This window comes from Pseudorasbora parva, chromosome 10 (assembly GCF_024679245.1).
Source record: "Pseudorasbora parva isolate DD20220531a chromosome 10, ASM2467924v1, whole genome shotgun sequence".
Taxonomy (NCBI): Eukaryota; Metazoa; Chordata; class Actinopteri; order Cypriniformes; family Gobionidae; genus Pseudorasbora; species Pseudorasbora parva.
Genome location: NC_090181.1, coordinates 34532241 through 34559670, shown reverse-complemented (window position 1 = coordinate 34559670; position 27430 = coordinate 34532241). Strand labels below are relative to the sequence as shown.

General features: G+C 37.6%; 1 protein-coding gene across 2 annotated transcripts in view; it reads left to right on the top strand.

The window, feature by feature from the left end:
• Window positions 1-27430, top strand: part of akap6 (A kinase (PRKA) anchor protein 6) — a 249859-nt gene that overhangs the window by 73651 nt on the left and 148778 nt on the right. For both annotated transcript variants that reach the window (XM_067455963.1, XM_067455962.1), the window contains exons 6-7: window positions 2223-2319; window positions 10063-10235. In XM_067455963.1, the coding sequence (XP_067312064.1) occupies window positions 2223-2319; window positions 10063-10235 (270 nt within the window). The remainder of the gene's footprint in view (window positions 1-2222; window positions 2320-10062; window positions 10236-27430) is intronic.

Sequence of the window (27430 nt, the reverse complement as noted above, 5' to 3'; positions counted from 1 at the left end):
ATGCCATGTATTATTTCACACAGCATGCTCAGGTTATACACTACACATTAAAAAACAAAAACAGTCATTACATAAAGAAAATTGTCCTTATAGTATCCATACTGCACAATTAATCGTATACTAGACTGCATGAATGAACAGACGTTTGTGACAGCAGGACAGAATGGATACACTTTACAGAACAGATCCCGTGTATTCAAGTTGTTGCATCTTTCTGTTAGGTTTGCTGTCACACAGACAGGCAGACCGTCAGACAGCTGAGGGTGAAAACGGGCCTTGGCGGCTCCCGCTGCCCTCCGTGGCGCTGGTCAGATCAGAACGGTCGGTAATGGTGTGAAACAGGGCAGAGGGAGATCTGAGGAGATGAGAATCGAAGGTGAGGATGGCTCTAGGCGCCTCAACCGCGGGCCCCCTGCGGGAGCACGGCCCACCGCCCCCCTCATTCCCACCCGTCGCCCCCCCCTGCACATCTTCAAAAGCACATCCCTCACCACCCCCTTCTTCCTCGCGGACACAGGATAATGCTCTCTGCTCTTTGATTACACTTAGCAATTGGAGAGCCCTCCGTTCGAGAGTGCTGGTATTATCAAAACCAATCAACATGAAAGTTTTTTTCTCCTCCAAACCGCTGCTGCACCCACTGAAGGGCGAGTGCAGGGGGGGGGGAGAGTGTTTGGTGGGGGTTTAGAGAGAAAGAAAGGTTATCGTTGAAATAAAGACATCAGAGTAAATGGGCAGCCTGTTGGAAGATGTACACATGACTGAGAGTTGGAGAATACCCGACTGATGGATCCTGAGCGCCACATTGTACTGTGGGTGTAGGACAGAAATAGGAGCGCTGTTGCTCAGTCCCGAGGTCATTTTCTAGAGGGCGCGACTGTGGGAGAAACGGCTTCAGTTTTATAACATCATTTGAATATTAGTTTATGCCGCAGATGATGAATTAGAGGGACGGCTGTCGTTTGTTAATAATTCAGCGGCGCACGGATGGCGGGATAGACTCGGACAAATACAGAGAGATGGGCTTCATTCCTCTGAGGATGTATGAATAATGCTCGTTTGAGATCAAGGAGTGTGTGAAGGGTGTTTAAAGGTTGTGTGTCGACAGCGCAGCAGAAGATTATATACATTCTTGCTGAAGCACTTAATGTGACTTATGAGTGTTTGTTACATAGGGATGAAACCAGATGAGGAGTTGGAGAAAACTGATTTCACGTGTCCTGTTGAGTCCTGTTGGAAAGAAGCATCCTAAATGAGATCTCCTTAATGTCTCAGTTGTTTCTCCTAGGTTGCATTGAGATTAAGTGGAGAGCAAATTGAGACTTTTGCTAGAAGTTTCCTTATTCTTAGTGCGTAAAGAGATCTCTTCAGGATGAACTCACATATTTGTCATCAAATTCTTTCTTAATATCCAAATTCATTTTATAGCTCTATATATACTATTACTATATGTGAACTATTGACTTGATTTATTTCCATCTGTATTTTTTTTTCCCCCCAAAAAAATGAATGCCTTTCTTGAATGAATCAAAAATGAGAACTGTATTTAGACTCCTGAGCTGTGAAAGAACAACCTGTGAACAATAAAATATTTATTAAAAATGATTTCACATGCATTCCATTGCATCCTGTTAGGGAAAAAAATTAATGTTAATGAACACTTTTATCTTTTGCTGAAAACAAAATATTGTAATGATTTGCTGAAAAATCTAACATCTAAAATCAAATTGGCTCCTTATTTAATGTCAGAGTGGTCTAGTTCTGTTCCTTCTAAGTTTTATTCCTGCTTTTTGTTTATTAATTTTTTATTGAATACTTTATTGCTCATGGTTAATAGCTCAGGATTCTAAATGGGGAAAATGTTCTTAGTTTTCATCCTTAGAAAACCATGAAAAAGTTACACATGCTTCATATCCTTTAGGCAAAATATCTATTATTTTTTCCCTTTTAATTTTATAATGAATTGAGACCTGGGTGCATCTTTTTTTATGAGATTCACACATTAACTCTCTTGAGTTATGAAAGAGCAACCTTTGAACAATAAAAACCTCCAGTTGGATGAGCGATGAATTTTTTTTGTGTGCATTTGTGTGTGAAGATGTCCTAATGGAAGATAAGAGGAAAATCCGAAGAGGACAGAAAGTGTGAAGGAGGAGAAAAAAAATGAAGCAAGATTATTTCCCTTGCACTGACATGTCGTTTTTGTGTTCATGTGTGTGTAGAGTTTCAAACTCAACGTGGACAGTCACAGCGCTCTGAAAGACAGTCTCCTGGAGGAGGGACGGCAGCTCCTGGAACTCATCACCTCCCACAAATCAGGTACAGTTCTGCCGAGCCACACATTTATTATTAATGTTTGTATTAACATAGTGACCTTCAGAATTTATAAATCCTCAAGTAACCGCTTCTGAACCGCCGAGCGCACGCCTTTTCACATACATTACAAATGGCGCACGGCCCGCTGAATTGAGTTCTGGGATAAAGCGGAGAGGCAGGTGCTGCGGCCGGCCGAGCACTTCCAAAAGCCGAATATGAAGAGAGCAGGAATTAAGAACAGCAGGTTGAGGAGTCAGAGGCCATTGCAGACACTCGTTCCTCTACAATATCTGTGATTATTCACCTGAAGAGTCTCGCCGAGTGCTCGGCAAATGCACAAATCCACTCAGCTGACCTCCCTGCTGGTATGTCTCGTCTCCGCTGGGTAAAGTCGGCTACCATTAAATATGCAGATGGTTCACAGAGGCAGGAGCGGTTCTTTATAATGCCCTGACAGTCCTGTCCTGCGGTGCCACAGCGTGACAACAGCTCCCTGCCAGCTATACAAACACAAACATGCATGCTCGCACCTTTACTATAACCCAACCTTCCATAGGGATCTTCTTAAAGGGATCAGTCTATACTTTTTTCCTCCTTTAGAATACATTAGGAGCAGAAATGTGTATTTAGTGAAGTAAATAGTAGACATTTTGATTTTAAAGGGACCATATTCTACACTTCTTTACCACATTCTGCAGTTCGAATACATTGTCGTTCAAAAGTGTAGAGTCTGTAAGATTTTTCAAAAAAGTTTGCGAAAGTAGTCTCTTCTCCTCAACAAGCTGCATTTATTTGATCAAAAATAGCTGTTTTCTGTTTCAGTACACTTTAAAATGTCTTAAGTGTCACGTGATCCTTCAGAAATCATTTTAATATGCTGATTTGGTGCTTAAGAAACATGTAATATTATGATCTTTTGATGTTGAAAGCCGTTGGGCTGCTCAATATTTTGTGGAAACCATTTTAATTTTGTTTACGGTTCTTGATGGATAGAAAGTTCAAAGAACAGCATTTATTTGAAATAGAATAAATCGAATAAATGTAATATTATATATGTCTTATACACATTGTATGTATCAATATACAGTTATATATAGTTCAAAATACATTCTTTAGTGTATTCTTGCTCTTCTATTATATATATATATATATATATATATATATATATATATATATATATATATATATATATATATATATATATATATATATATATAAATGTTACTGACCCCAAACTTATAAATGGTAGTCTAAATGTAAATAAATTAATGTTTTGTTAGATATTATACATGGATCATCGATTGCTACTTCCATATTTTGGGTTATTTAAAGGCAACGTACAGCATGACTCTGAATTTTGAGACCACATTGAAAATCTTTTAGGATCAAAAAATGTTTATGATCTTGAGGAAGCAAATAAAAAATGTATCTATTTTGTGTATACTTCTATGAATCCAAAGAGCATCTTGAGTTTTAATGGAAGAAAATAGAGCCTTACGTTCAAAAAGTCACATGATCAATGACACTCATTTACATGCATTTGAATAGTGACCTCACTAATCAAATGCATGTAAATGAGTGTCATTGATCATGTGACTTTTTGAACGTAAGGCTCTATTTTCTTCCATAAAACTCAAGATGCTCTTTGGATCACTCTCAAATCATACCAGAGGACTTGGATTTCAACTTCAGTGCTGGTTTCATTATAGCAAAAGATGACAAACCAAAGATGTCAAGTTCAACTTTCCACTTAAATTTTTCATGAAAATGTTTCAATTTAATTAGAAAAGATGTAAAATAGAAACATTTTCACTTCTCATTATATCTACATAGACACTTATTTAGTAGACACTACTTATTTCATACTCAAGAGCAAGAAAATCTTGTTTTCCCCTTTAATTTCAGCTCTGTGATTAGGAGTAAATCTCCTAGAACTTCCCACCTTGACCATTATTGTCTCGTATCTTAGCAACTCCGCAGACGGGCATCACTCCACAGGTACGAGTCGCAGCTTTCCATCACAGAACGCCGTCGGCTGCGACGAGAGGCCTGATCCAGGCACAATGCGGGGTCACACTCCAGAAGCCCGACTTCCGCCTCGACCGCATTTATCTTAATTTATGCTTTTTAATTACTTTGAACAAATAGGATTTGCAGACGGAGATGCTGATTGTGGCCGGTCGAGACGCAGCGGACACATGATAGGTTTTGAATATAGAAGCAAACCATAATACTGAGGGATTAACCGAAAGCTTGAGTCCTCATCAGATGCAAAAACACACTCGCGGTCTGGCTCGGGTCACCACCACCATCAAGTGGCGTGAAAATCAAACGCCTTGTTCACCCCCCCCCCCCCCCCCCATCTGTTGATTAGCAAAGAGAAAGATATTATCATTTAACTTGTTCAATATTTTATTTTTTTACCAGAGGTTGGTTTTAATGATTTAGATGATGGTGGTGATTATGATAATGCCATGAGCATTATTATTAGTGATGTGTTTGAGTTTAAGATGGAAAAAAGAAAGCGAACTGCATCTGTTGGATCATTAAGGGTGAGTCGTGATAAATGGTTAAATCACAGCACATTAAAGGCTCATTAAAAACAACTGTAGGGGGATGTGTGTGTGTGGGACGGGCTGGCTGGACGGCACGAAAATCTCACTGTAGGGTTTAAGTGGGTGTTCTGCCCATTGGCTGACATTAGCGCTGTGCACATATATGCCTGGAACAGTGGCTGTATTCAGAATGCTATAGCTAACCACATTATGTGCAGTACATATCGTTTACTGCATATTGCTATTTAAAATGGGATATGAAAGATAAAATAACAAAGATATACTACCGTTCAAAAGTTTGGAGTCACTAAGATGTTTCTAAAATAAATGCTATTCTTTTGAAATTTCTATTAATCATAGAATAATGCATCACAGTTTCCAAAATATTAATTAACACAACTGTTTTCAACATTGATAATTATTAGAAATGTTTCTTGAGCAGCAAATCATCATATTAGAATGATTTATGAAGGATCATGTGACACTGAAGACTGTACTAATGATGCTGAAAATTCAGCTTTGATCACAGGAATAAATTACATTTGAAAATATGTTCAAATAGAAAAAGTAATTGTAATCAAGCATAACATTATGACTGGGGAAAACGGGGGGAAGTGAATAACACTGATTGTCTCTTCATCACGGCATCTGTTAGTGGGTGGGATATATTAAGCAACAAGGGTAACATTTTGTTGTTTCAAAGTTTAAAGCAGGTAAAATGTAGCCTAGAAATCTAGACGCACCCTAGCGGCAGCAAATTTAATCTGCCCGCAAGTTTCGTCTAGGAACTCTCAATACCCTTCTGAGCTGTATTCCCCTCACTCTGGACGGGCCAACCACATTGTGTATAGAGTCGGCGGGCGGGGCCATAATGACGACAGCCGAGTTGCGTTTGCGTGCTTCTAGTAAACACAGAAACTGGCGAACGGTGGTCTTTCGAATCAGCTTTGACTGTGATTCTGGAAGACTTGGAGTTAAGCTTTTCTCTGAGAAAAGAACAAAGAACGGCACTGAAGTCATTCTTAAAAAGGGAAGATGTGTTCGGAGTTTAGCCGACCGGATACGGTGAATGTTTTATCTATCAACAAGCTCTGTTTACCCTTCGTTGCTCTGGTTGGTGGTAGCGCTATCCTATCGCGTGCAGAGGGAGTTTGAAAGACAACCGTTTATCCCGCCCCTCGGATTGAGCCCTGTCAATGGTGAGTTTCCAGACCAAACATCTAGATGTGGGTCTGGCTTGTCAGGCTAGGTAAAATGGGCAAGCGTAAAGATTTGAGCGAGTTTGACAAGGGCCAAATTGTGATGGCTAGAAGACTGGGTCAGTGCATCTCCAAAACTGCAGCTCTTGTGGGGTGTTCCCAGTCTGCAGTGGTCAGTATTTATCAAAAGTGGTCCAAGGAAGGAACAGTGAACAAACAGATGAGCTACTGTAGCTCAAATTGCTCAATAAGTTAATGCTGGTTCTGAGAGAAAGGTGTCAGAAAGAATACACAGTACACTGCAGGTTGTTGCGTATGGGACTGCATAGCTGCAGACTAGTCAGGGTGCCCATGCTGACCCCTGTCCACCACCGAAAGCGCCAACAGGGGGCATGTAAGGATCAGAGATGGACCACAGCAATGGAAGAAGGTGGTGTGGTTTGATGAATCACATTTTCTTTTACATCACATGGATTACCGGGTGCGTGTGCATTGCTTACCTGGGGAACACATGGCACCAGTATGCACTACAGGAAGAAGGCAAGCCGGTGGATGCAGTGTGGCGCTTTGGGAAATGTTCTGCTGGGAAACCTGGGATCCTGACATTCACGTGGTACTTTGACACATACCACTTACCTAAGCATTGTTGCAGACCATGTAAACCCTTTCATGGAAACGGTTTTTCCTGGTGGCTCTGTCCTCTTTCAGTAGGATAATGCGCCCTGCCACAAAGCAAAAATGCTTCAAGAATGGTTTGAGGAGCACGAGTTTGAGGTATTGTCTTGGCATCCAAATTCACCAGATCTCAATCCAATCAAGCATCTATGGGATATGCTGAACAAACAAGTCTGATACATGGATGCCCCATCTCGCAACATACAGGACTTAAAGAGGTACTTCAGCTCTGGGAAGATGAAACTGTATTTAAACTGGGTCATCAATGTAGTAGAAATGTGAAATTATTTTTGAATTTGGTGCCTTCTAGAATGAGAAAAGACAGAAAATTTATTTTTGTCTCATGGGGATGAAAGACTACAATTCCCAGAATGCTTCGCTGCCCTGTGAGGCCATTCCCAAAACCACCTACTTGATTACTGTGACTGAGTTGGAGAAGACACTACAATTAAAAACTGAACGTGTCTGTTCAATATAATGAGTGAGTCACCGCGCGAGTATCACAGCACTGAGCACTGACTGCAGTCAGATAAATGAGCTCTCATGATGAGAGCTGAGGTAATCGCGATACACTCAAGGCATACATTCACAACGCGAGTTCAGTCTGGCGCGTTTCAGTTTATGCCTTTGCAAGCTTAACTTTCATAGAAATTAATTTGAGAAGTTAAAACACTTACATTGCTCACCATAGCTCCGTTTAAATGAGTGCCTGTACCTGAGCTGAGCTGTGAGGGCGATCTCCATTCCCCATGCGCGGGTTCAAAACATGCGGAAATGGCTCCCTCTGCTGGCTGTAGTCTTTAGCCTTTGGCCAAACATTCCTCCTATGATGCAAATATCGTCAATTTGCGTCATAGAAGGAATTTTTCCAGAAATAAAATGCATAAATCTCTTGTCTCAGGGGGATATAAGGAGGGGAAAGCACAATCATTTGAATATACTCCAGGGTTTCTACTGATATACAAAGCCATATGCTAATCGCTGAAGTAACCCTTTAAAGGATCTTCTGCTAACATTTTGGTGCCAGAGACCACAGCACACCTTCAAGGGTCTAGGGGAGTCCATGCCTCGATGGGTCAGGGCTGTTTGAGCAGCAAAAGGGGACCAACACAATATAAGCAAGGTGGTCATAATTGTTATGCCTGAATGGTGCATATTTCACATGGTTACTGTTTTGCAAATACAGCCTTGGTAAGTATAAAATGTTGCATGTTTATAGATATTAAGACAATACACGATAAGAGGCCATGTGTTTCAGTGATTTTATCCATATCCATGGTTCTTTATCTAATATTCTTATTTGTTAAGGCACAACATGATGTGGAATGGCAATTTTTTTAGATGTTTTAATTTATGTATGTAAATAGTTTTTTAGTTCTTAATTTTTATTTAATCAGAATAAGCTATTATTTTACCAAATAATACAGTTGGTAAATAATTTGAAGTACAAATTTTGATAACTGCAAAATAGTGGCTGATATCAGCTTGTTTATTTATCACACTAGCAAATACAAGGTTTAACCCATTGCATTATGGGATATGCTTTTCCACACAGCATGTATTGGGATAAAAAAAGCATGATAAAATATTTGCACATTATAAAAACTAGTTTTCATTTACAAATGATTAGTAGCATTCCATTTTGAATATATAAAATGTAGATAGTAAATAATGAAAATCTTTGTTTATTTGCACACTGTTTACTGTCGTGCCATATATAAAATATTTTATCTATCTATTTTAGTTTTAATTTGTATTTAGCTGATGCTTAAATGAAAAATGAAATAAAAATGATCTAATCTAAGGGTGCGTTCACACTTGTCATGTTTGGTTCGATTAAAACGAACCCTGGTGCGATTGTTCGTTTAGTGCGGTTCATTTGAACATATGTGAACGCTGCCATCCGAACCCTGGTGTGCACCAAACAAGCGGACCAAGACCGCTAAAAAGATGGGTCTCGGTCCGCTTCCAAACGAACTCTGGTGCGGTTCGATTGATATATGAACGCAACACGGACCAAAGACATGTAAACGACCAAAAACCGGACGTAATGTCACAAGATGCGACACATAAGTCAGCTGATTTGACGACGCGGAAAGATCGGTGTATCCAAAATGAGTAACGTTAACGTTAAAGGGCAAATGTGGAGCAACGAGGAGGTGCCTAAACAATATTTGGTCAGATGAGCATGTTTCGAAAATGCTAGAAAAAAACGCACAAAAAGCATACCTGGTTCTTCTCATCAAAGGACCTGTGTTGCCCATTGTTAGCAGGGACAGACCACAGAACGCCCGTCTCTTTTCTGCACAACAGAGGAAATCCTGCTGCTGTTTTGAATGTTTTGAACATTTTATGAGCTCTTCATGAGTTCTCAGCGGGTAAAAATAATGCCACACGCTTAAAATGATGGCGTTTAATCCAACACACAGCATTGTTTTGAATGTTCGGTAAGCGAGCTCCTACGTTATATAAGCCAACCAATCAGGTTGTGAGTGTCTCCCTATGCCTTTGGTTCGGTAACTTTAGGTTCGCTGTTAAAAATGCAAGTGTGAACGCTAAGCGGACCAGGACTATATGTTTTGTTTTTGTTTTTTGGTCCGGACCAAACGAACCAAACTTACCGAACTACAAGTGTGAACGCACCCTAAATGTACTAGTTACTTCTAGTACATTTAGATTAGATCATTTTTATTTAGCAATTTAGAAGATTAGACCTTTGGTTAAGTTTACAATCAACTTTTTTCAAGTTTGAAAATATTGGCCTGGTTTCACAGACAGGGTTTAGGTTAATCCAGCATTATGCCTTAGCTCAATTAGAACATTCATTATTCATTCATTCATTAAATCATTCATTCATCAGCTTTTATAAACATGCCATAGAAAAAAGCATTACTGATGTTCATCTTGAGACAGAACAATGGCACTGACATATTTTAAGATATCTCAGTGCTTTCTCAAACATGCATTTTATTCTGGGACTAGGGTTAAACCTTGTCTGTGAAACCGGATTATAGAGTCTTTTGATTAAAGAACTTTAACCATTACACCATTGCTTATCCATTGTTTTTCTATGTAAACATGCACTAGACAGCTGTGTTTAGCCGTCGTGCTTGCACTTCGTGTCTTTGCATTATCTTGTGCATGAATAGGAGATTCTAAAAACGGAGCACTCAAGTAACCAGAAGTTACATTTTTCGAAAACGCCTCTCTAGGCCTTGTGTTTTTTTCTTTCCACTGACCTGACCTCACTTTTTTAACCACAAAATGGCGGTCTGTGTGAACGGCCCGTTACAGTATCTGTTTATGTGTGCTCACAGGGCTGCGGGACATACTCCACATGATATCCCACCAGTGGCAGGAGCTGCAGAGACAGATCCGCCGTCAGCACAACTGGATGCTGCGCACACTGGATGCCATCAAAACCCACATCCTGTCCAGCGAGAGGGACGAGGAAGAGCGGGAAACTCGCAGTCATCACGACAGCCCCAAGGTACAGTCAAACGTGACACCGTCGAGCCCGTTACAGCCCCGTATCCAGAGTCTGAGTCGTTCCATCTGTCTGTGGCTCTACTTCCTATTTGGTAGCCCACGGCCATGCTCTGCTCGATCAGCAAAATAAACAAACAGGGCCAAGCTCCGCTGCGGAGGAGCGCCACATATTTCCATAAGATGCAGCTCGAGGAAAGGCTCTGCAGTGAGACATTCCTTTCAGGGAGGAAACAGGGGAGGGGACAAGACATAGGCGTGATGCGAAAGAGAATTTTCTGTCCGTAAATGAGCATGAGACGTTTGATAGCTCCCACAAACACACACACAATTATGCTTTAGAGGCGACGCGCTAGACTCAATTTATACTTCACACTTAATGTGTAATTGCAGACATAGTTATTTGGGAGACCAATTTCTCATTGTTTAATTGTCAATTGTGATTGGGTAATTGCACTCCAATTAGGTGGTGTGTTTGTGTGCCGGGCCCTAAGAGCGAGGCCTGGCAGGAACCGTGAGGCGTGTTTGTGTTTGTGTTTCTGCTTCTGCGTGGCGTGGCATGAACAGCAGCTTTAGGAACAGCGTGATCTCGGTTGGATTTCCCCCGGGAGCGTCGGCATCGCCAGGGCGCAATCTCCCTTTCTCCTCTGCTCCGTAATCTCTTCTGCTTCATCTGCAGAAAACAGGAACGCAAGGGGCCTAATATTTCTCTCTCTTGTGCTCTTTCCTCTGTCTTTCTGTCTGTCTGCTGCTCAGACAGTCCGTGGTTATGTTTGGAATAGCATATTAAGATACTACTTTTACTATTTCAGCAGCATATGGTGTATTAATATGCATAAAATACCCAAAGAACTTTCTGATAACACCAAAATGTGCAGTATGAACCAGAAGTAATTAGAACATATCAGTTTTCACTCTTTGTTTGCGAAACATTACATGTTACACAGCACATTTGACCTTCCTCAAGAACCGATCAGATACATTCTTGTGTTACGCAGCAGGTTTGCACTTCTGCAAGAACCAATGAGGTTCATATTCACGTGTTACACAGCACATTTGAGCTTCCACAAGAACCAGTGAGGTTCATTCTCGTGTTACGCAGCATGTTTGAGCTTCCACAAGAACCAATGAGGTCCATATTCATGTGTTACGCAGCACATTTGAGCTTCCACAAGAACCAATGAGGTTCATTCTCGTGTTACGCAGCACATTTGTCCTTCCGTAAGAACCAATGAGGTTCATTCTCACGCCTTACGCAGCACATTTAAGCTTCAGCAAGAACCAAGGAGGTTAATTCTTACGTGTGCCACAGCACGATTGAGTTTCCACGAGAAGTTTAAGCATTTTTGAGTCAAGAAAGATCAAAAATTATGTCTGGTGTTATCAGAAATATCAGAAAATGGAAGGTCAAGTTGAGCCCATTGCATTGTGAGATACAGTATAATGTTGTATACTGCCCATTGGGGCAATTTTAGCAGTTAATTCAATGCATACAGAAAACGTATACTCTGCATACTGCTTTCTTTCTTTTCCCAAAATAGTAGGTGGTATTCCAAACATACCTATTGTGAACCTGTTGTGGTACTACTTTTCCAGTTTGTGGGCACCAACATAAATAATCAGGGTGCTTTTAAATTGTTTTGTTGCAATTAGAAATCACCACAATCAGTGTGATCAGTCAGCGTTGACAGCCATTAGCCGCTTGGTTACAGCGAATTAAGAGAGAGAGGGGTGAGTGATTCATTATCTGAGAGCTGTTAATGATGATCGGATGCATTGCCTAATTAGAGACAGGCCAGAGGATTGTGGGAAGGTCACACAAGGAGCCACAAATCTCTCTCTGTCTGAATCAGGGCGGATCCTGTAGGTCGAGGGCCATATTGTGAATATGGGTCTATGTGGGATCTTGAGGCATCCATCCATCCATCCATTCATCGATCCATCCATGCATGCATACATACGTGCATATATTGCAATCACTATAAAAAACTTATGAAAGGGAAGGTCAAGGAAAAGTTTTGTTAGAATATATTGCTTTATAGACATTATTGAAAAAATCCAACATTTTCTTTTAAACCTAAACTTTACTTTAAACTAAAGTTTACATTTATAGATCTTCATTTACTTTAGATACTCATTTAATCAGACATTAAAGTTTATGTTTAACTTTACTGAAGGGTACTGTGTGCTTTCGCGCAGGTCAAATACTCAAACAAATGCTTTAAAGAGCCTGTCTCAGGTCACCACATGGCCCATATATTCATCTTAATGGAGGATCAGGGAATTCATATCACTTTCAGATCCCTGTTTCACTGACTAAACAATATTTGGAAACTGCTGTCAAGGCGCTCTTTTCAATGACAAGCCCCCCTCTTTGCTATTAATTCCTAATGCTTCACCACAACAGGTGTCGTTTGCGGTCATTAATTTGCTTTGGTTAAAAAACGGCTCACAAATGAGCAATGCGCGCCGTCAGAGGAGTAATATATACCGCCTCACCCAGACACTAAGTCTGTCCCTAGAATGCCATTAAGGTGTGTACAAAGCAGGCCACATCTCTCTCGACAGCCATAACGGTTTGTTATTATAGCTACAAACATATGTTCACACCCACGTCTTGCCGTCGCATTGTGCCGTCTGAATTATTTTCTCAAGACCATAAAGTTTTAACATGGCTGGATGCTGGTCAAATGGCATTCCTGAGGGAATCCTGTCTAATTTAGTTATTCGCCACTAATTAAACTGTAGGGGGAACATCACGTACAAAAAATGAGGAGAGAGGCAATCATTAACAGCATGAAGCACCAAAAATCCACTCTCAATAACATGTTTCTTAGAAGAGAAAATTGACGCGCTCAAATAGCCAACAGTCTCTCTGCTAGACGGAGACATTCTTTCATATCTGCACTACAATATACCGCAGTGAGGTACACGTGACTTGTGTAAAACCGGCTAAATGTCACAAGACGCGAGGAAATGATAGCTGGCAGGCGGACTTCATATGTCCTACATATGTGCAGGGATTCATGAGTAATATTTGATATGTGTTGACCAGTTGTGTGTAGTGAAGAGTTCATTTGTTCCATCATATTCGCTGTGGGAATTCTGATCCGATGTCAGGCTGTGACACATGTTCATTCTTTTCTTAGTGGGATTCATCCACCTATAGAGAGGGATTGCATCCATTCGCTGTCTTGTACATCGACTCGTTCTTATTTGGAAATCAAATATGTGAGAACTAAACCCTGCTTTACCCGCATAGACTCCTGCCATTCCGGTTATTTAGATTAGACAGAACGTTAGAATTGCGAAATGTAAATAAATGCAGTGGTGAAAAGATGTTCTGTTTTCCATTTGAATGCAGCACTAACTGTTCTAAGGTTAGCGGATTATTTTATTTTATTTTTATTATTTTTATTCACTCTCTTCTGCAAACGTGGACTTGGATCTATTTTTCCAATTTATTTTTCTGTGACCATAAGTCCACTTTTATTTTTTTATTTTTTATTCGATATATTACATTTTTATAAATGTATATTTTTAGATGCTTTTATAAAAATATTTAAAATTGTATTCTACTTTAATATATATATATATATATATATATATATATATATATATATATATATATATATATATATATATATATATATATATATATATATATATATATATATATACGTTTGTTTGTTTGTTTGTTTGTTTGTTTGTTTGTTTTGTTTTTATTTGTTTGTTTGGTTTTCTGACTAATAGAAATTTTGCATTCACTGTTTTTTTTTAAATGTTGTGGTAAGCCAGAATGTGAACATAAATACATCTTACAATTCAACATAAAACACAAATTACAGGAATAATAATACTAATAATAATAAAGATTAGGTAGGTTATTCACCTGTCCTGGTCATTATGTGCAATATACAATATTCAATATAATATTTTTAATGTCCAATTATAATGTCCTAGCCAGTTGCATTATAATGTGTGAGCCAGTTTTGCTCTTACAGTTGCTACAGTTTTTTTTTTTTTTTTTCAGACCCGCAAGCAAAACCATTTTTTTGCAGCTTAGCGAAGGCCAAAATAGAATTGTTATTCAGTAGTAATGCAAAGGGGTTCACAGAGCTTTTATTTTACTTTTGAAAATATATTTTTTTCTAAATTGATTTATTACAGAACATTTATAAAGTATATTCCTGAGTTATGCATACTCACAAATCTTCTCATTAACAAAGTGTAGACAGACTGTAAATAAGAGATTCAATGTGCAGTGTAGACACCTTCATTTATTATAATGGAACTTTGGAAGATTGCAAACTCAGATGAGTGACAGCTTTTTAGTGAATTTAAACAGAGCTGTCTTTGCATGCTTTCTAGGCGATATATAAACAATTGAACACATAGCGGTAATTGATATGATTAGCATTTGGCTTGACTATGTTATAAAACAGCTAATAATGAGTTGCTAATGTTACACAAACCATGTTCCCTAGTCAGACAGCTGCCTTCTAACAATCAGCATCCAGAAATAATGATAGAAAAAGATGGAATTGATAAAAAAAAAAGAGAGGTGGTTTTCGAGACACTCTTTGGTGCACAGACTGATAAATTTGCACATGGTTTGTTTTAAAGTACATTAAAAACACCACATAGAAATATAAACAGTGTGAAAGGAACACTCCACTTTTTTTGAAAATAGGCTCATTTTCCAACTCCCCTAGAGTTAAACAGTTGAGTTTTACCGTTTTCGAATCCATTCATCCGATCTCCGGACCTGGCGGTAATTTTTTTAGTACAGCTTAGCATAGATCGGTGAATCTGATTAGACTGTTAGCATCTCACTCAAATATGACCAAAGAGTTTCAATATTTTTCCTATTTTAAATTGTTCTCTTCTGTAGTTGCATTGTACTAAGACCGACAGAAAATTAAAAGTTGTGATTTGATATAGCTAGGAATATATATTCTTTTACTCCTGCATAATAATCAAGGAACTTTGCTGGTGTACCATGGGTGCAGAGGCACAATGATATTACGTAGCGCCTAAAAATAGGCTAACTTCCGTCAAAATAACAAACCAGACAAACTGCTTGCACACGGAGCGTGCTGGGAACTATTTTTAGGCGTAATATGATTGTGCCGCTGCACCCATGATACGGCAGAAAAAATATTGAACGTTTTTTGGTCATTTTTGAGAGAGATGCTAACAGTCTAATCTGATTCATTGATCTAAGCTAAGCTATGGTAAACGTTTTACTGCCAGATCCGGAGATCGGCTGAATGGTTTCAAAAACGATAAAACTCAACTCTTTAACTCTAAGGGAGTTGGAAAATGAGCCTATTTACAAAAAGCCTTTTGGACTGTCAGTGTATTTTTTTGGGTCAGTGTATTTTTTTTATAGTAGTATAGTATTTTAATAGTACACAATGCGAACTGAATTGTCAGACTCTTGAGTTCATCCAAGTTCGGTTTACTTTAAAGGGGTTCGAGTTTATTTGGAGTCTTGCGAAGCTCTCTCAGATACCTTAAACGAAGCAAGTGTGAAAACGCCCTGAAAGTCCCTGCCCCTGATTAGACCATGTTATTTCTCACTAGCCAGTCTAATCCTCTAACTAACCTTGTAAAAATCGCCCTGGGGTTAACAACCGAGCCACCGTGCTCTAACATTTACTCATATTTTTTTGGGTCAGAATTTCCACACGCATCCCTTTTACCGGTTTATCGCCTCGTTGGGGACCTCCTCCATGGCCCGAAGAGTTTGCAGTATCTGCGTCCGTCTCTCTTGCAGCGGCCGGGCAGAGTGTAGTCCCTGCCAGCTGTCTGTGGCATATTCCTCCGCTGCCATATGTATGTATGTATAAGGCAAGCAGGACTCTTATCGGAGACTCCTTAGAGACAGCTTGTCTACCCCGGGGCGGTTATTTCACCCCTTGCTCTGCGCTGAGCGCGGCACACTGGGGAGGAGGGGGAGAGGGAGGGCCTGGGTTCTGTTCGCTGGCATATGTTAAAAGCAGCCATGCCACACTACGCCACCCAGCCATGCATATGGAGCAGTCTTAGGTATATCAAAGTCCTCATGCTTAAAAAGTGACCCGGGGTTATTGCTGGTGAAAATGAATTTACAGAAGGTGGCAGCCAAAGTTTTGGAGGAGAGCAGCCCGGCCACCTCTGTGTTATAAGTGCAGACTTTAAAAGTAGAGTTCACTCCAAATTTGACGTTAGTTAAGAAATTGGGAATTTAAATTGGACTTCTTAAGGTTTGATGTATATTTAGCTGCAGTGTGATAGAGTTATAAGTTTGACATGCTGTAAATTGAAATTTTTAGGGTGTAAGGGAAGTTTGGGTCTTGAAGTCTTGCTAAGCTTTTCATTTTCGTTCTTGAAGTATTTATGGTTCATCCTGCTATATATATATATATATATATATATATATATATATATATATATATATATATATATATATATATATATATATATATATATATATATATATATATATATATATATATACTAAAGTTATAAGATGCATAACAAATTTCGTGTCATTTAAAATAATTAAAAGACTGTTTTCTAAATAAAATATCCACAGGGTTCAAGGGTGTTATACAGTATAATTTTAAAGTATATGCTTTTTTAAAGAAATTATGTTTATTCAGCAAAGATATATTAAACAAATCAAAAGTGACAATGAGATCTATAAAGATTTCTATTTCAAATAAATGCTGTACAGCTTTACCATCATTTGAATACATTACATTTCAAATAGAAAACACGATAACAGTTTAGTATGGGGAACGCGTATTCACTATTAACTACAACTGCTGCCTCAATAAACTCTTTTTCTGGATATTAATAGTTATTAGTAGGTAGTTTTGGTAGCGTTTAGGTATTGGGTAGGATTAAGGGATGTAGAATACGGTTGTGCTTTATAAGTAGTAATAATCAGCCAATATCCTGGTAATATGCATGCTAATAAGCAACTAGTTAAAGGGTTAGTTCACCCAAAAATGAAATTGATGTCATTAATGACTCACCCTAATGTCATTCCTCACCCGTAAGACCTCCGTTCATCTTCAGAACACAGTTTAAGATATTTTATATTTTAGTCCCATAGCATATATCCACACTGTACTGCTATGTCCAGAAAGCTTGAAAACAAACACGGAAGAGAAGACTGATGCTGAATAAAATCGTAGTTTTTGTTTTTTTTTTGGACTAAAATGTATTTTCGATGCTTCAAGAGATTCTAATCAACCAACTGATGTCACATATGGACTACATTGATGATGTTTTTTTATTAGCTTTCTGGACATGGACAGTAAAGTGAGCATAGACTGCATACGCTCTGGAACTAAATGTAAAATATCTTTAACTGTGTTCTGAAGATGAACGGAGGTCTTACGGGTGAGGAACGACATTAGGGTGAGTCATTAATGACATCAATTTCATTTTTGGGGTGAAATAACCCTTTAATAGTGAGAATTGAGCACCAATTTTAAATATTATATATTTCACAATGTTCAGGGTTCCTGCACAGTTTGAAAAAGTATGGAAATTGATTTGAGTAATTTCCAGGTCTGGATGAGTATGAGAAAAAAAAGAAAACCGTGTATGGAAAATAAATAGTTTCTAGACTATTTTCCTATATTGCCCCTATTCAGTTTTCTAAAATATAAAATTAATAATTTCTAATACTTTTCATGGTAAAAGTTTAGAGATCATATAGTGATTGTCAAATGCAACTGAATGAATTCAAGGTGCACATTTTTATTATGCAGAACTGTTTGTCTTTACCACAAGCGAGTCTCTTAAACTTCTCTAATAGATTGTTTAATCCATTGCTACACAAACCAGCAACAGATCAAATGATCAGATAAATAAATAATCGTTTAATAGAGACTGTACTTTGTTGCTTGGTGATTGTGCAACATCAAACCACATTGACAGTCTCAAACCAATGTGTCAAAGGTGAATACACGCTCAAAAAAAGGTGCAGCGCTGTCACTGGTAGTACCCTTAGGTACAATAGTGAAAACTGGGTACATCTTTTTTGTCTTTAAATTGTACATATTAGTACATTAAAGGTACTGTACATATTAGTACATTTAAAAGTACAGTGGCAGCATTGTACTTTCTTTTCTGTGTATAGGCAGGTTATAAAGTGTTTTAGGTTTTTTATGCTGTTACCGCATGTTATCAAGTGCATGTTAGAAAACAAATGGGGAAAAAGTTAATATATTTACTGATGATTGTACTACAAAATATAATGCCAAAAATAATACAGCATAAATCATTTGTGTTAAACGGTCTCAAAAATCTACAGATAGGTTTGTAAAAGAGTCTTGTATGGAAAAGTATGGGATTTTGAAATGGAAAATGTTTAGGAACCCGAGTGTTACGGTTTTGCTTAACTTGTTTCAAAGTAGCTAATCTTTATGAATGTGCAATAATAAAAATGTAATAATAAACAAATACAAATATAATATGAAAATTAAACTGTGAAACATGTATGCAAATGCATCCTAGACTCATGAGAGCTTGTTTAACAGAACTTCTGTTAATTTTGAAAGACTTAATATTCATCCAACCCCTTCTGAAAAAAAAAAATGTTTATCAAGTTCTACATGAGAAATGGAAAATAATCAAGGACCCAAATAGGTAGTCATTTATTCCAGGTCTCTGTGCTTATATTAGCATGCAAAAGCACTCGAGCTGGAATTCATAAAGTGACTTAAAATTGACATACCTCTTTAAGTGTTTTTTTTTTCTCTCTCTCTTTCTTTTGCCAGAGGCAGTTTGACAATTGAAATGAATGTTTTATGAAAAAAATTAATAGTGCCTAGTTTTTGCAGACAGTTTCAAATATTTAATCACACAAATGATATGAATTAATATGCAGACAAGGTTTAATTCATATTAACGTTTTCTTCCAAATGAGATGTATGAGCAACGTGTTTTGCAATGAATATTGTTAGCATGACTTGAATAAGTGGCTATGTGAAATGTGCACTTCATAACTGCCTTTGCCTTCCGCATACATCCTTCCCTGTGTCTTTTTGCTTTTGTCCTAATTTCAGAGTTCACAGAGAGATGCACTGGAATATTGTAATTTCTATATATATATGTCTTTTTTTATTTTTTATTTTTTTTGAAGGATGCATGGAGACATGAGGTTTTTCCAATCAGCTGTAGACATGTATGAAGTCATAAACCCCCGGCCTATGCTGAAACACTCCTCTAGTGTGACTTAATTTGTTTTTTTTCCCCCTCCATCTCTTGTCCTTTGGCTATATATCGTGCCTAAGAAAGTCTGGAATATGAACCAGATTGTATTATTTTTCATTTGTATTCTGCATTCTGCATTTGGCAATCGGATCAAAGATTACCCAACTTGCTTGCGTAATAAACAGGGATCACTTTAGGCTGTAATTATTGGAATCAGAGAGCTTTTTTATGAAGAAAGCACAATGCAGAGTGATGGTACATGCTGTCATTTCCTGCGCAGTCTGTGGCTGTCTTGACGGCACAACTGTAGATGTTTAGTCAACTCTGTCATTTGAAATCAGATTAAGACTGATCTGATAAACGTGCGGCCCTTGAAATGCATACACTGTTAAAAAAAGGCTCCAAGAGGGGGGTTTCACAGTGATGCCATAGAAGAATCATTTTTCATTTACCAAAGAACCATTCAGAACTTTTACTATCATAAAAATAAAGGTTCTTTATTGGAATCTATTAGGACTGTGCGATATTAAAGAAAAATGCGATATGCATTTATACGTTGTTAAATAATGCGATATTCGATACGGGATACGATATTGCTTTAAGTGTGTAAAATCTATTTAAAATTATTTAAAAACTGAGAATGATACCATTTGTGTTTCACATTTTTTCTGGGAAAAGAAAGCGTCGCTACAACTTCTGAAAGTGACCAGCAGTGTTTTGGCAAAAAATGTGTCACAAATCTGACCATAGGATTTTAATGTAAACATATAAAAAATGTAATGCAAATATTTAAATATCAAAAACTCTTTGCTTGACTTGGTTACATTTAGTTATATCAACCGAAAACTTAATATCAAAAACATCCAGGAAAACAAATACACCTGAACTAGGGGTTGATGACCTAAAACGTACACTTCAAAATGTTGACGTAGCCTATTAAAATCATTCAGATATTGCTTGCCGTTGCGATATGCATATCGCGATATGTACATTTGCGATATTGCAATAATTCCGATATATTGTGCAGCCCTAGCATCTATGGTTCCATGAAGACCTTCTATCAATCAATCAATCAACTTTATTTATATAGCGCTTTTACAATCATGATTGTGTCAAAGCAGCTTCACAGTGTCAAACAGGATAATATTGCATCAAAATTAGATTTGGTTTCTGGAGAAAACAGTGATGTTATCAGCTTATCTTAATTTATCATATAGCGACAATGTTGGCATATCAGTATTATAGTTTATAGAATTAAATAAAACCTAATTCATACATTTTATTTGTATAATTAGTTGAATAACTTTAATCATAATTTTAGTGTCCCCAACTGAGCAAGCCAAGCCAAAGGCGACAGTGGCAAGGAAGCAAAACTCCATCAGGGCGTTTTGGAGAAAAATAAACCTTGGGAGAGAAAACAATAGGTCCTATAGAACCTTCCCATTACAAAAAAAAGGGTCTTTATGGTAAAAAAACAACAACAACAAAAAAAAAAAAACGGTTATTCGGATTATTAAGAATGGGGTATTACAAAATAACGTAAGGTTCTTAAGGGAACCAAACATTGTTCTTATATGGCATTACTGCAAAAAAAACAAAAACATTTTGGAACCTTTATTTTTAAGATTTTTACAGGAACATTCTGCTAAATGCCCACAGCCATATCTCAATGGGACTGTAAGTCTCGTTGTGTTTTGAATGAGCTTGATTTTGATCTGCAGACATTGACCAAGGAACATGTTGGAAAAATGGACATTAATAATTGCATGACTCTTTATTCTCAGTTCTCTCTCTCTCTCTCTCTCTCTCTCTCTCTCTCTCAGAAGCGAGCACTTAGCCTTCAGTCACTGCGGAATAATTGTCAATGAATATTTAACAAGCCTTCAGTAGGACGGATAGGCATCTGAGAGGCATCAACGCTCTCTCTGTATTATTAATATTGGAAATGCTATAGACACACTGTAGTCAGTGGAGCAGAGTGCATACTGGATTAGCAACTAAATATGATACAAATGTGAATACACTAACTCCACCACCAGTCTAACTCCACCACAACGTCTGCTCGCTTCCTGCTGCTCGGCAGAAAACAACACATTTCTTACCTAAAATTCTTACCACATTTCCTTATCTGGTTCAATAATAAACAGTTATTATTTGTGGGTGTATTTTTACGCAAAAATTATGTTTTATAATATAATATAATATAATATAATATAATATAATATAATATAATATAATATAATATAATATAATATAATATAATATAATATAATATAATATAATAAATATAATAAATTACTTTTATACATTTATACACAAAATAAAATTGCTTTTGATTTTGGGATGTGAAAAAAGTAGTCCTAAATATGTGCATGTAATTTTTATGCAAAATATAATTTTGTTTATATGTAGGGACAAAATTATAAGCCAAAATTATAAGCATCTTTTTTATATATGCAAAATACAATTACATTTTTTCTTTTGATTTTTGGGGTGAATATTTATAAATATTAACACATAATTTTCTTTATGCAAAATATTTCTTTTTATTTAGTTCTCTTTTTTGTGTGTGTGAAAATTGACATAAAGTGTGAGTAAGTAGTGTTATGGAAAATATAATGTTGCTTATATTTAGGAGCATTTTTTCAACCCAAAATAAACAAGGGAAAAAAATAAGCTTAATTGTATTTTTATTTTCAAAGTGTATATTTTTTCTTTTGATTTTGAGATCAAAGGTAAGCTGTATATGGTTTTGTAAAATGGTCCCACAGAGATTTGCCAATTTTAATCTTTGGAAATGTTTTAAAGTTCTCACATATGTTTTTGAAACCCTTTTTTATTTGACATGTTCTGCCTTTCTCTGTCTCAATCAGTAATGCTTATGGCCGATCTGGTAAACATAAACCTGTCGCCCATGCAATGAAATATGGTGTGATGGAATTACCTTATCACGAGCGCACATTTAAGCATGCCTCTCAGGTGAGATGCACAAAAACACATCCCATCATTTTCTCAGAGTCCTCGATGACTGTCAGAAGAACTTCATGTTCTCCGCTCTCTCTCCCTCCCCTGTCTTGAAGTGATATAAAATTCTAATGTCTGCCCTCTGGATCTCTTTCTCCTGAAATCTGGCCAAAGCACTGAAGGTATGCGAGCTCGGTGACATGCATGAGAAGGAAAACAGGAAGATGAGGTGAAGGCAGGAAGCCTCACTCATGAAATATATTCTGGTGATAGGAAAAAAAAAGAAAGAAGACATAAAATGCATGGGCCTTACTTTGGTATTTGTATGTATATTTTATAGTTGTAGCATACTGCTACAAGCGCTTTGTTCTGTGCATTTGGATGCATTGATGAGCTATAATGATTCCCCTCAGCTTTTACGACAGGCTGTGACAGATGCTCAGACTTGTAAAATGTTATATTACCCAGAATCAGGATTGGTGCCCATACTAGACTGTGTATGCTCTTGAAAATAACGGAGTGTTATTTTTTGCACTAGCTCTGCCTAACAATGCCTGGTTAGGCCAAACAAGATTAATAAAAGACACATGTATTTTAACAGCTTTAGTGGCGTAGTTGGTAAAGCGCAAGACTCAAATATCAAGGTTCTGAAGCGATCGACCCGGGTTCGAATTATTATTTTTTGCGAGCATAGCATCTATAGCTGCCTAAAAATAAATGTTATTTAATTGTTCTTAGGTTCAGCAAAGAGCCTTCTTATCAAAAAACATTTACACTTAGGTACGGTAGGCAATTTCAAAGAGGCTAGCTTTGAAAGCGTCAGATGCGACCTTCCCTTCAGAGCATCTCCAAAGCCACGCCTCCTCCAAAACACATGAACGCATACATTAGAGGCTGCAAAGTGCAAGGAGAGACGCCTTTAAATTACCTCATGTCTTAATTTCAAAGGACATAACATTACAGTAATAATGAATGTGAACAACTTAAAGAGCTCTGACCTATATCTGACTGCTGCAGATTAATTTCAGCATTGAGAGTGTAGGCAAAAAAAACCATAATTCATAGTCTGAGGACGTGAATAAGTCCAAGTACAAATGTCACGGGTTGCCATCTCTTAATGATGGTAATTATTACATTACATAGCATGAAAGCAGCACAACCTTGTTGTTTTGATTCAAGATGAACGGTAAAAGGTGGTTGTTTGTGGTGCTCTGTGACTGTTGGCCTACAACTCTGCATAGCGTCAGTGAACGTGCGGATAATGTGTGACGTCTACGCAAGCATGTGCATTGAGGTATGGAAAATACATGTTGGCCAGCAGGCAGGATATCCTATTATTGCATTCAGCCCGAATAAAAGCATAGTATTGCCTTTTTAAAGTACAAAAACATTGATTTTATTTCTAGTCTATGTATATTTGTTGTTTCAAGGATGTATAGATATTTCTGCTGGAGAACAAGACAATAGTACTGATTAAAAATGCTTTTTTTCGCAGTGTAGCTTTTTTTTATGAGATTCCAACTGATAAATGTGAAGCAGTGAACAGGGACACATATAAATCTTCATCTTTGACAACCGTTGAAGAGTGTCACATTCTGACTGAAACAAACTGCTTCCTCCCGAGACATAGCGCAGGTCTCGTGCGGCCTTGGTTTGAAGCTGCCCATGAGACGTGGAGCGACAGATTGATTGAAATGTGTTTGTATGCTTGAGCTTTTATTAAGTATCAAAGGGCAAATGCAAGTTTTTAGAAGTTTTGGGTTTTCGTTAAGACATAAAGAAAGTCAAAACAAAAGGTCTTGATTTTTTACCCATTTTAACAGCTTTTACTAATAATGTTTCAAAACCACTAAAATTTGTAAAGTGAGTCCCTGTTGACAACATCAAGAGTGCTTTTTTGTTTTAAGATAAGCAAACAAACATGTATCAGTTCCTTAGAGACTTTTACATCACAAGCATATTTATAGTGCTTCAAAAGTCATTTGGTTTGGGCTATAGGTGCAAAATTGTTATTATTACTTTAGATTTTTAGAAATATAAATTAAGGTTGTATAATACATTTTCTGAAGTGACAAAATGTAAATTATTTTCTTGCACACCCTTTTTGTTCTTTAAAAAAATGGTTCTCACTGTGCTGTGAGTGCCGTATTGTTGGCATTTTATTTTTCATTTTTTTTATTTAAAATTAAATTAATCGAAACATTTTTAAATGACACGAGTCAAGAAAGAGTTAAAATTAAGTTGATGGCACTTATTTGTGACACTGTAAATGGAAGTCGTCAAATGCATAGAGTTGTGGGATGAGGTTTTGCATGCTATGTGAAAGTCTTTGCATAATTTGCACACTGACTTTGAGCACAGTAAAATGGTAAATGGACTGCCTTTATATAGTGCTTTTAACAGACCCTATGGCCATCCAAAGCGCTTTACATATTGCCTCACATTCACCCATTCATACACTGACGGCGATGTCAGCCATGTAAGGCACCATCCAGCGCGTCGGGAGCAGCTGGGGTTAGGTATCTTGCTCATGGACACTTGGTCAGGTGGAACCGGGGATCGAACCACCAATCTTTCGGTTTGTAGACAACCTACATGAACCACTGAGCCACTGCCACACAGTGACATTGCTGAAGTATTTTGTGGTACATCTACAATATAGTAATTTTATAAGCTGACTCTTAAAAACCATTTGCACTGGACTAGTATTATCTAGGGACCTCTGGTGATTTGTAATAATTGCAGAGAATGTCTGTGATCTTAATCCCGTGCGAATCGGCCATGTCTGTAATTTGTAATGTAAAAATTCCCCCGCAAATTACCTACCATATTTCCCTGGACACCATGGTCCTGTGATAATAGTAGTCCCGTGTGAATCGGCATCTCTGTGATTTGGCCAGGATTAGGCGGATCAGATATAATTTTTGCACATTTTTTTTTTCCTGTGAGCATTTCTATCTTTATCTTTCACAAAGAATAAAGTCTGCATTCATAATGCGCACCATTATGAATTCCCGTGCAGATGTGCCCGCACGGATTATACTTTCACTTTAGAATGAGTATCAATTTGGGAGTAAACTGATTGAATGGTGTGTTTAATATTAACATCAATGCTGTTCACAATGACAAGCTTGTTTAAATGGACGCTTTTACATTTAGTTTTGAAACTTAATCTTCCGCCGTGTGTCAGCTTCTCACTCGTGATAAATGAAATCTGACTCCTGCCGCTGGTCTGAGCTCAGTTCATGGCGTCTGTTCGCTAACTGAACGAAATTATGTTTATTTATTAGGCTACTGTAAAATAATAAAACAATATCGATGCCTGTTTATGATTTCAGACAGCTATATCTATAACGAAGTCTTGACATCATATCCGGGAGCAGTCAGTAAATTCGAGTAAAATTACAGGCTTGCTTATCCCGTGTGAATGCGCCACGCAAAACTCAGATGTGGGGGAGTCATTTCTAAATCACAGAGGTCCTTAGATAATACTAATCCCGTGCGAATAGTGCTTTAGTTATATTTAAGATGAAATAAGACACTAATTGTTGTATTGTGTTGGATGTGATGAACATGAGAGAGTGCGCTGACTTACTTCAGATCGCCTTTTATTATACAACATTTTTAGATTGATGCTCAAAACTGTGCAAACCCCAAGTTAAAATGACGGAAGGTCCAGCATTTACAACCCCAAGTTTTGAATGCATTTAATTTGTTTAAATAAAACTTCCTCACAGATAATAACGGGGACATTTTCCCTCATCAGAAATGCATGCTTATCACTTCCAAGTCGGATCCTATTCCGTCGTTTCCTCTTTCTTTTCCGAACCCGATGAAATCCATTACTGCATTGTGGCAGTTACAAATGCCGGGCTTTCTCCGAACACAGAGAGGGTTGTCTGCGGGATTACTTTTGATTTATGCTCCAGCTGGGATATTGTAACTCTGTGCGATAGTGTCCTTGGACGTAAATGTAAGTAAACTCCGGGAAGGGCTTCGTGAAGGCCTGTGTATCAGAGCTGCTCTGTACCTTTATGTTCAGCCGTGCTGCAGAGCAGGCTGTTCCCCCAGGAATTCTGTTGCTGATGTGCGTCGGAATTCTGTGATCCTCCAGAGCGGAGTTTTCCCAGTTTCTCCCTGTGTAGTTCAGTACACAGCCGATAAGGTGTGATAGGGCAAGGAATAGGATAGCATAGTAGGTTTTTAATTTTTAATTTCTTTTTTTCCCTTCATTTTATTGATAGTGATAGTTTTAAAGATATACTGTGTGTGTGTGTGTATATATATATATATATATATATATATATATATATATATATATATATATATATATATATATATATATATATATATATATATATATATATATATATATATATATATATATATATATATATATATATATATATGTACTGTATGTGTATTCGTGTACATGTATATATGAATGAAGTGGTCAAGAAATGGTGCATGCCAAATTTAAACTTGCATCCTCCACATGAGAACCACATCAGGGATCCTGATCAATACTAGATCCAATCTGTTACCTTTAGCATAGTGAGGTTTATATACGGTAGTGTACCAATCAGACAGACGATTTTCTAATTGCTCTGTCCTGCAGGTTGTATGAACACTAGCTGGGCTGATAACCACATATCAAATGTGACAACGTGCCTGTGTGATATAGAGAGAGTTCCTGCAGAGTGAGTCAGGGTGCTGGGAGACTGTGAGGTGATTTCTTGGAGGTTTTTTATCGCAGGTTTTTGCAGAAACAGTCAGCAGGAGGGAAAATGAAACTGTTGGTTCCTTCACTCCGCTGGCCTTGGATTGTTTTCCTGAACAGGGTCTACACATAAACACACATATACTCACGCTGCATAGTGGGTGTGTGTTTGTGTGTGTGTTTTCTATAACTGTTTTCTATTTAAATTTATTAAAAATATATTTTTAATGTAATTTATTCATGTGATGGCATTGCTAAATTTTCACTGTCACACGATCCTTTAGAAATCATAATAA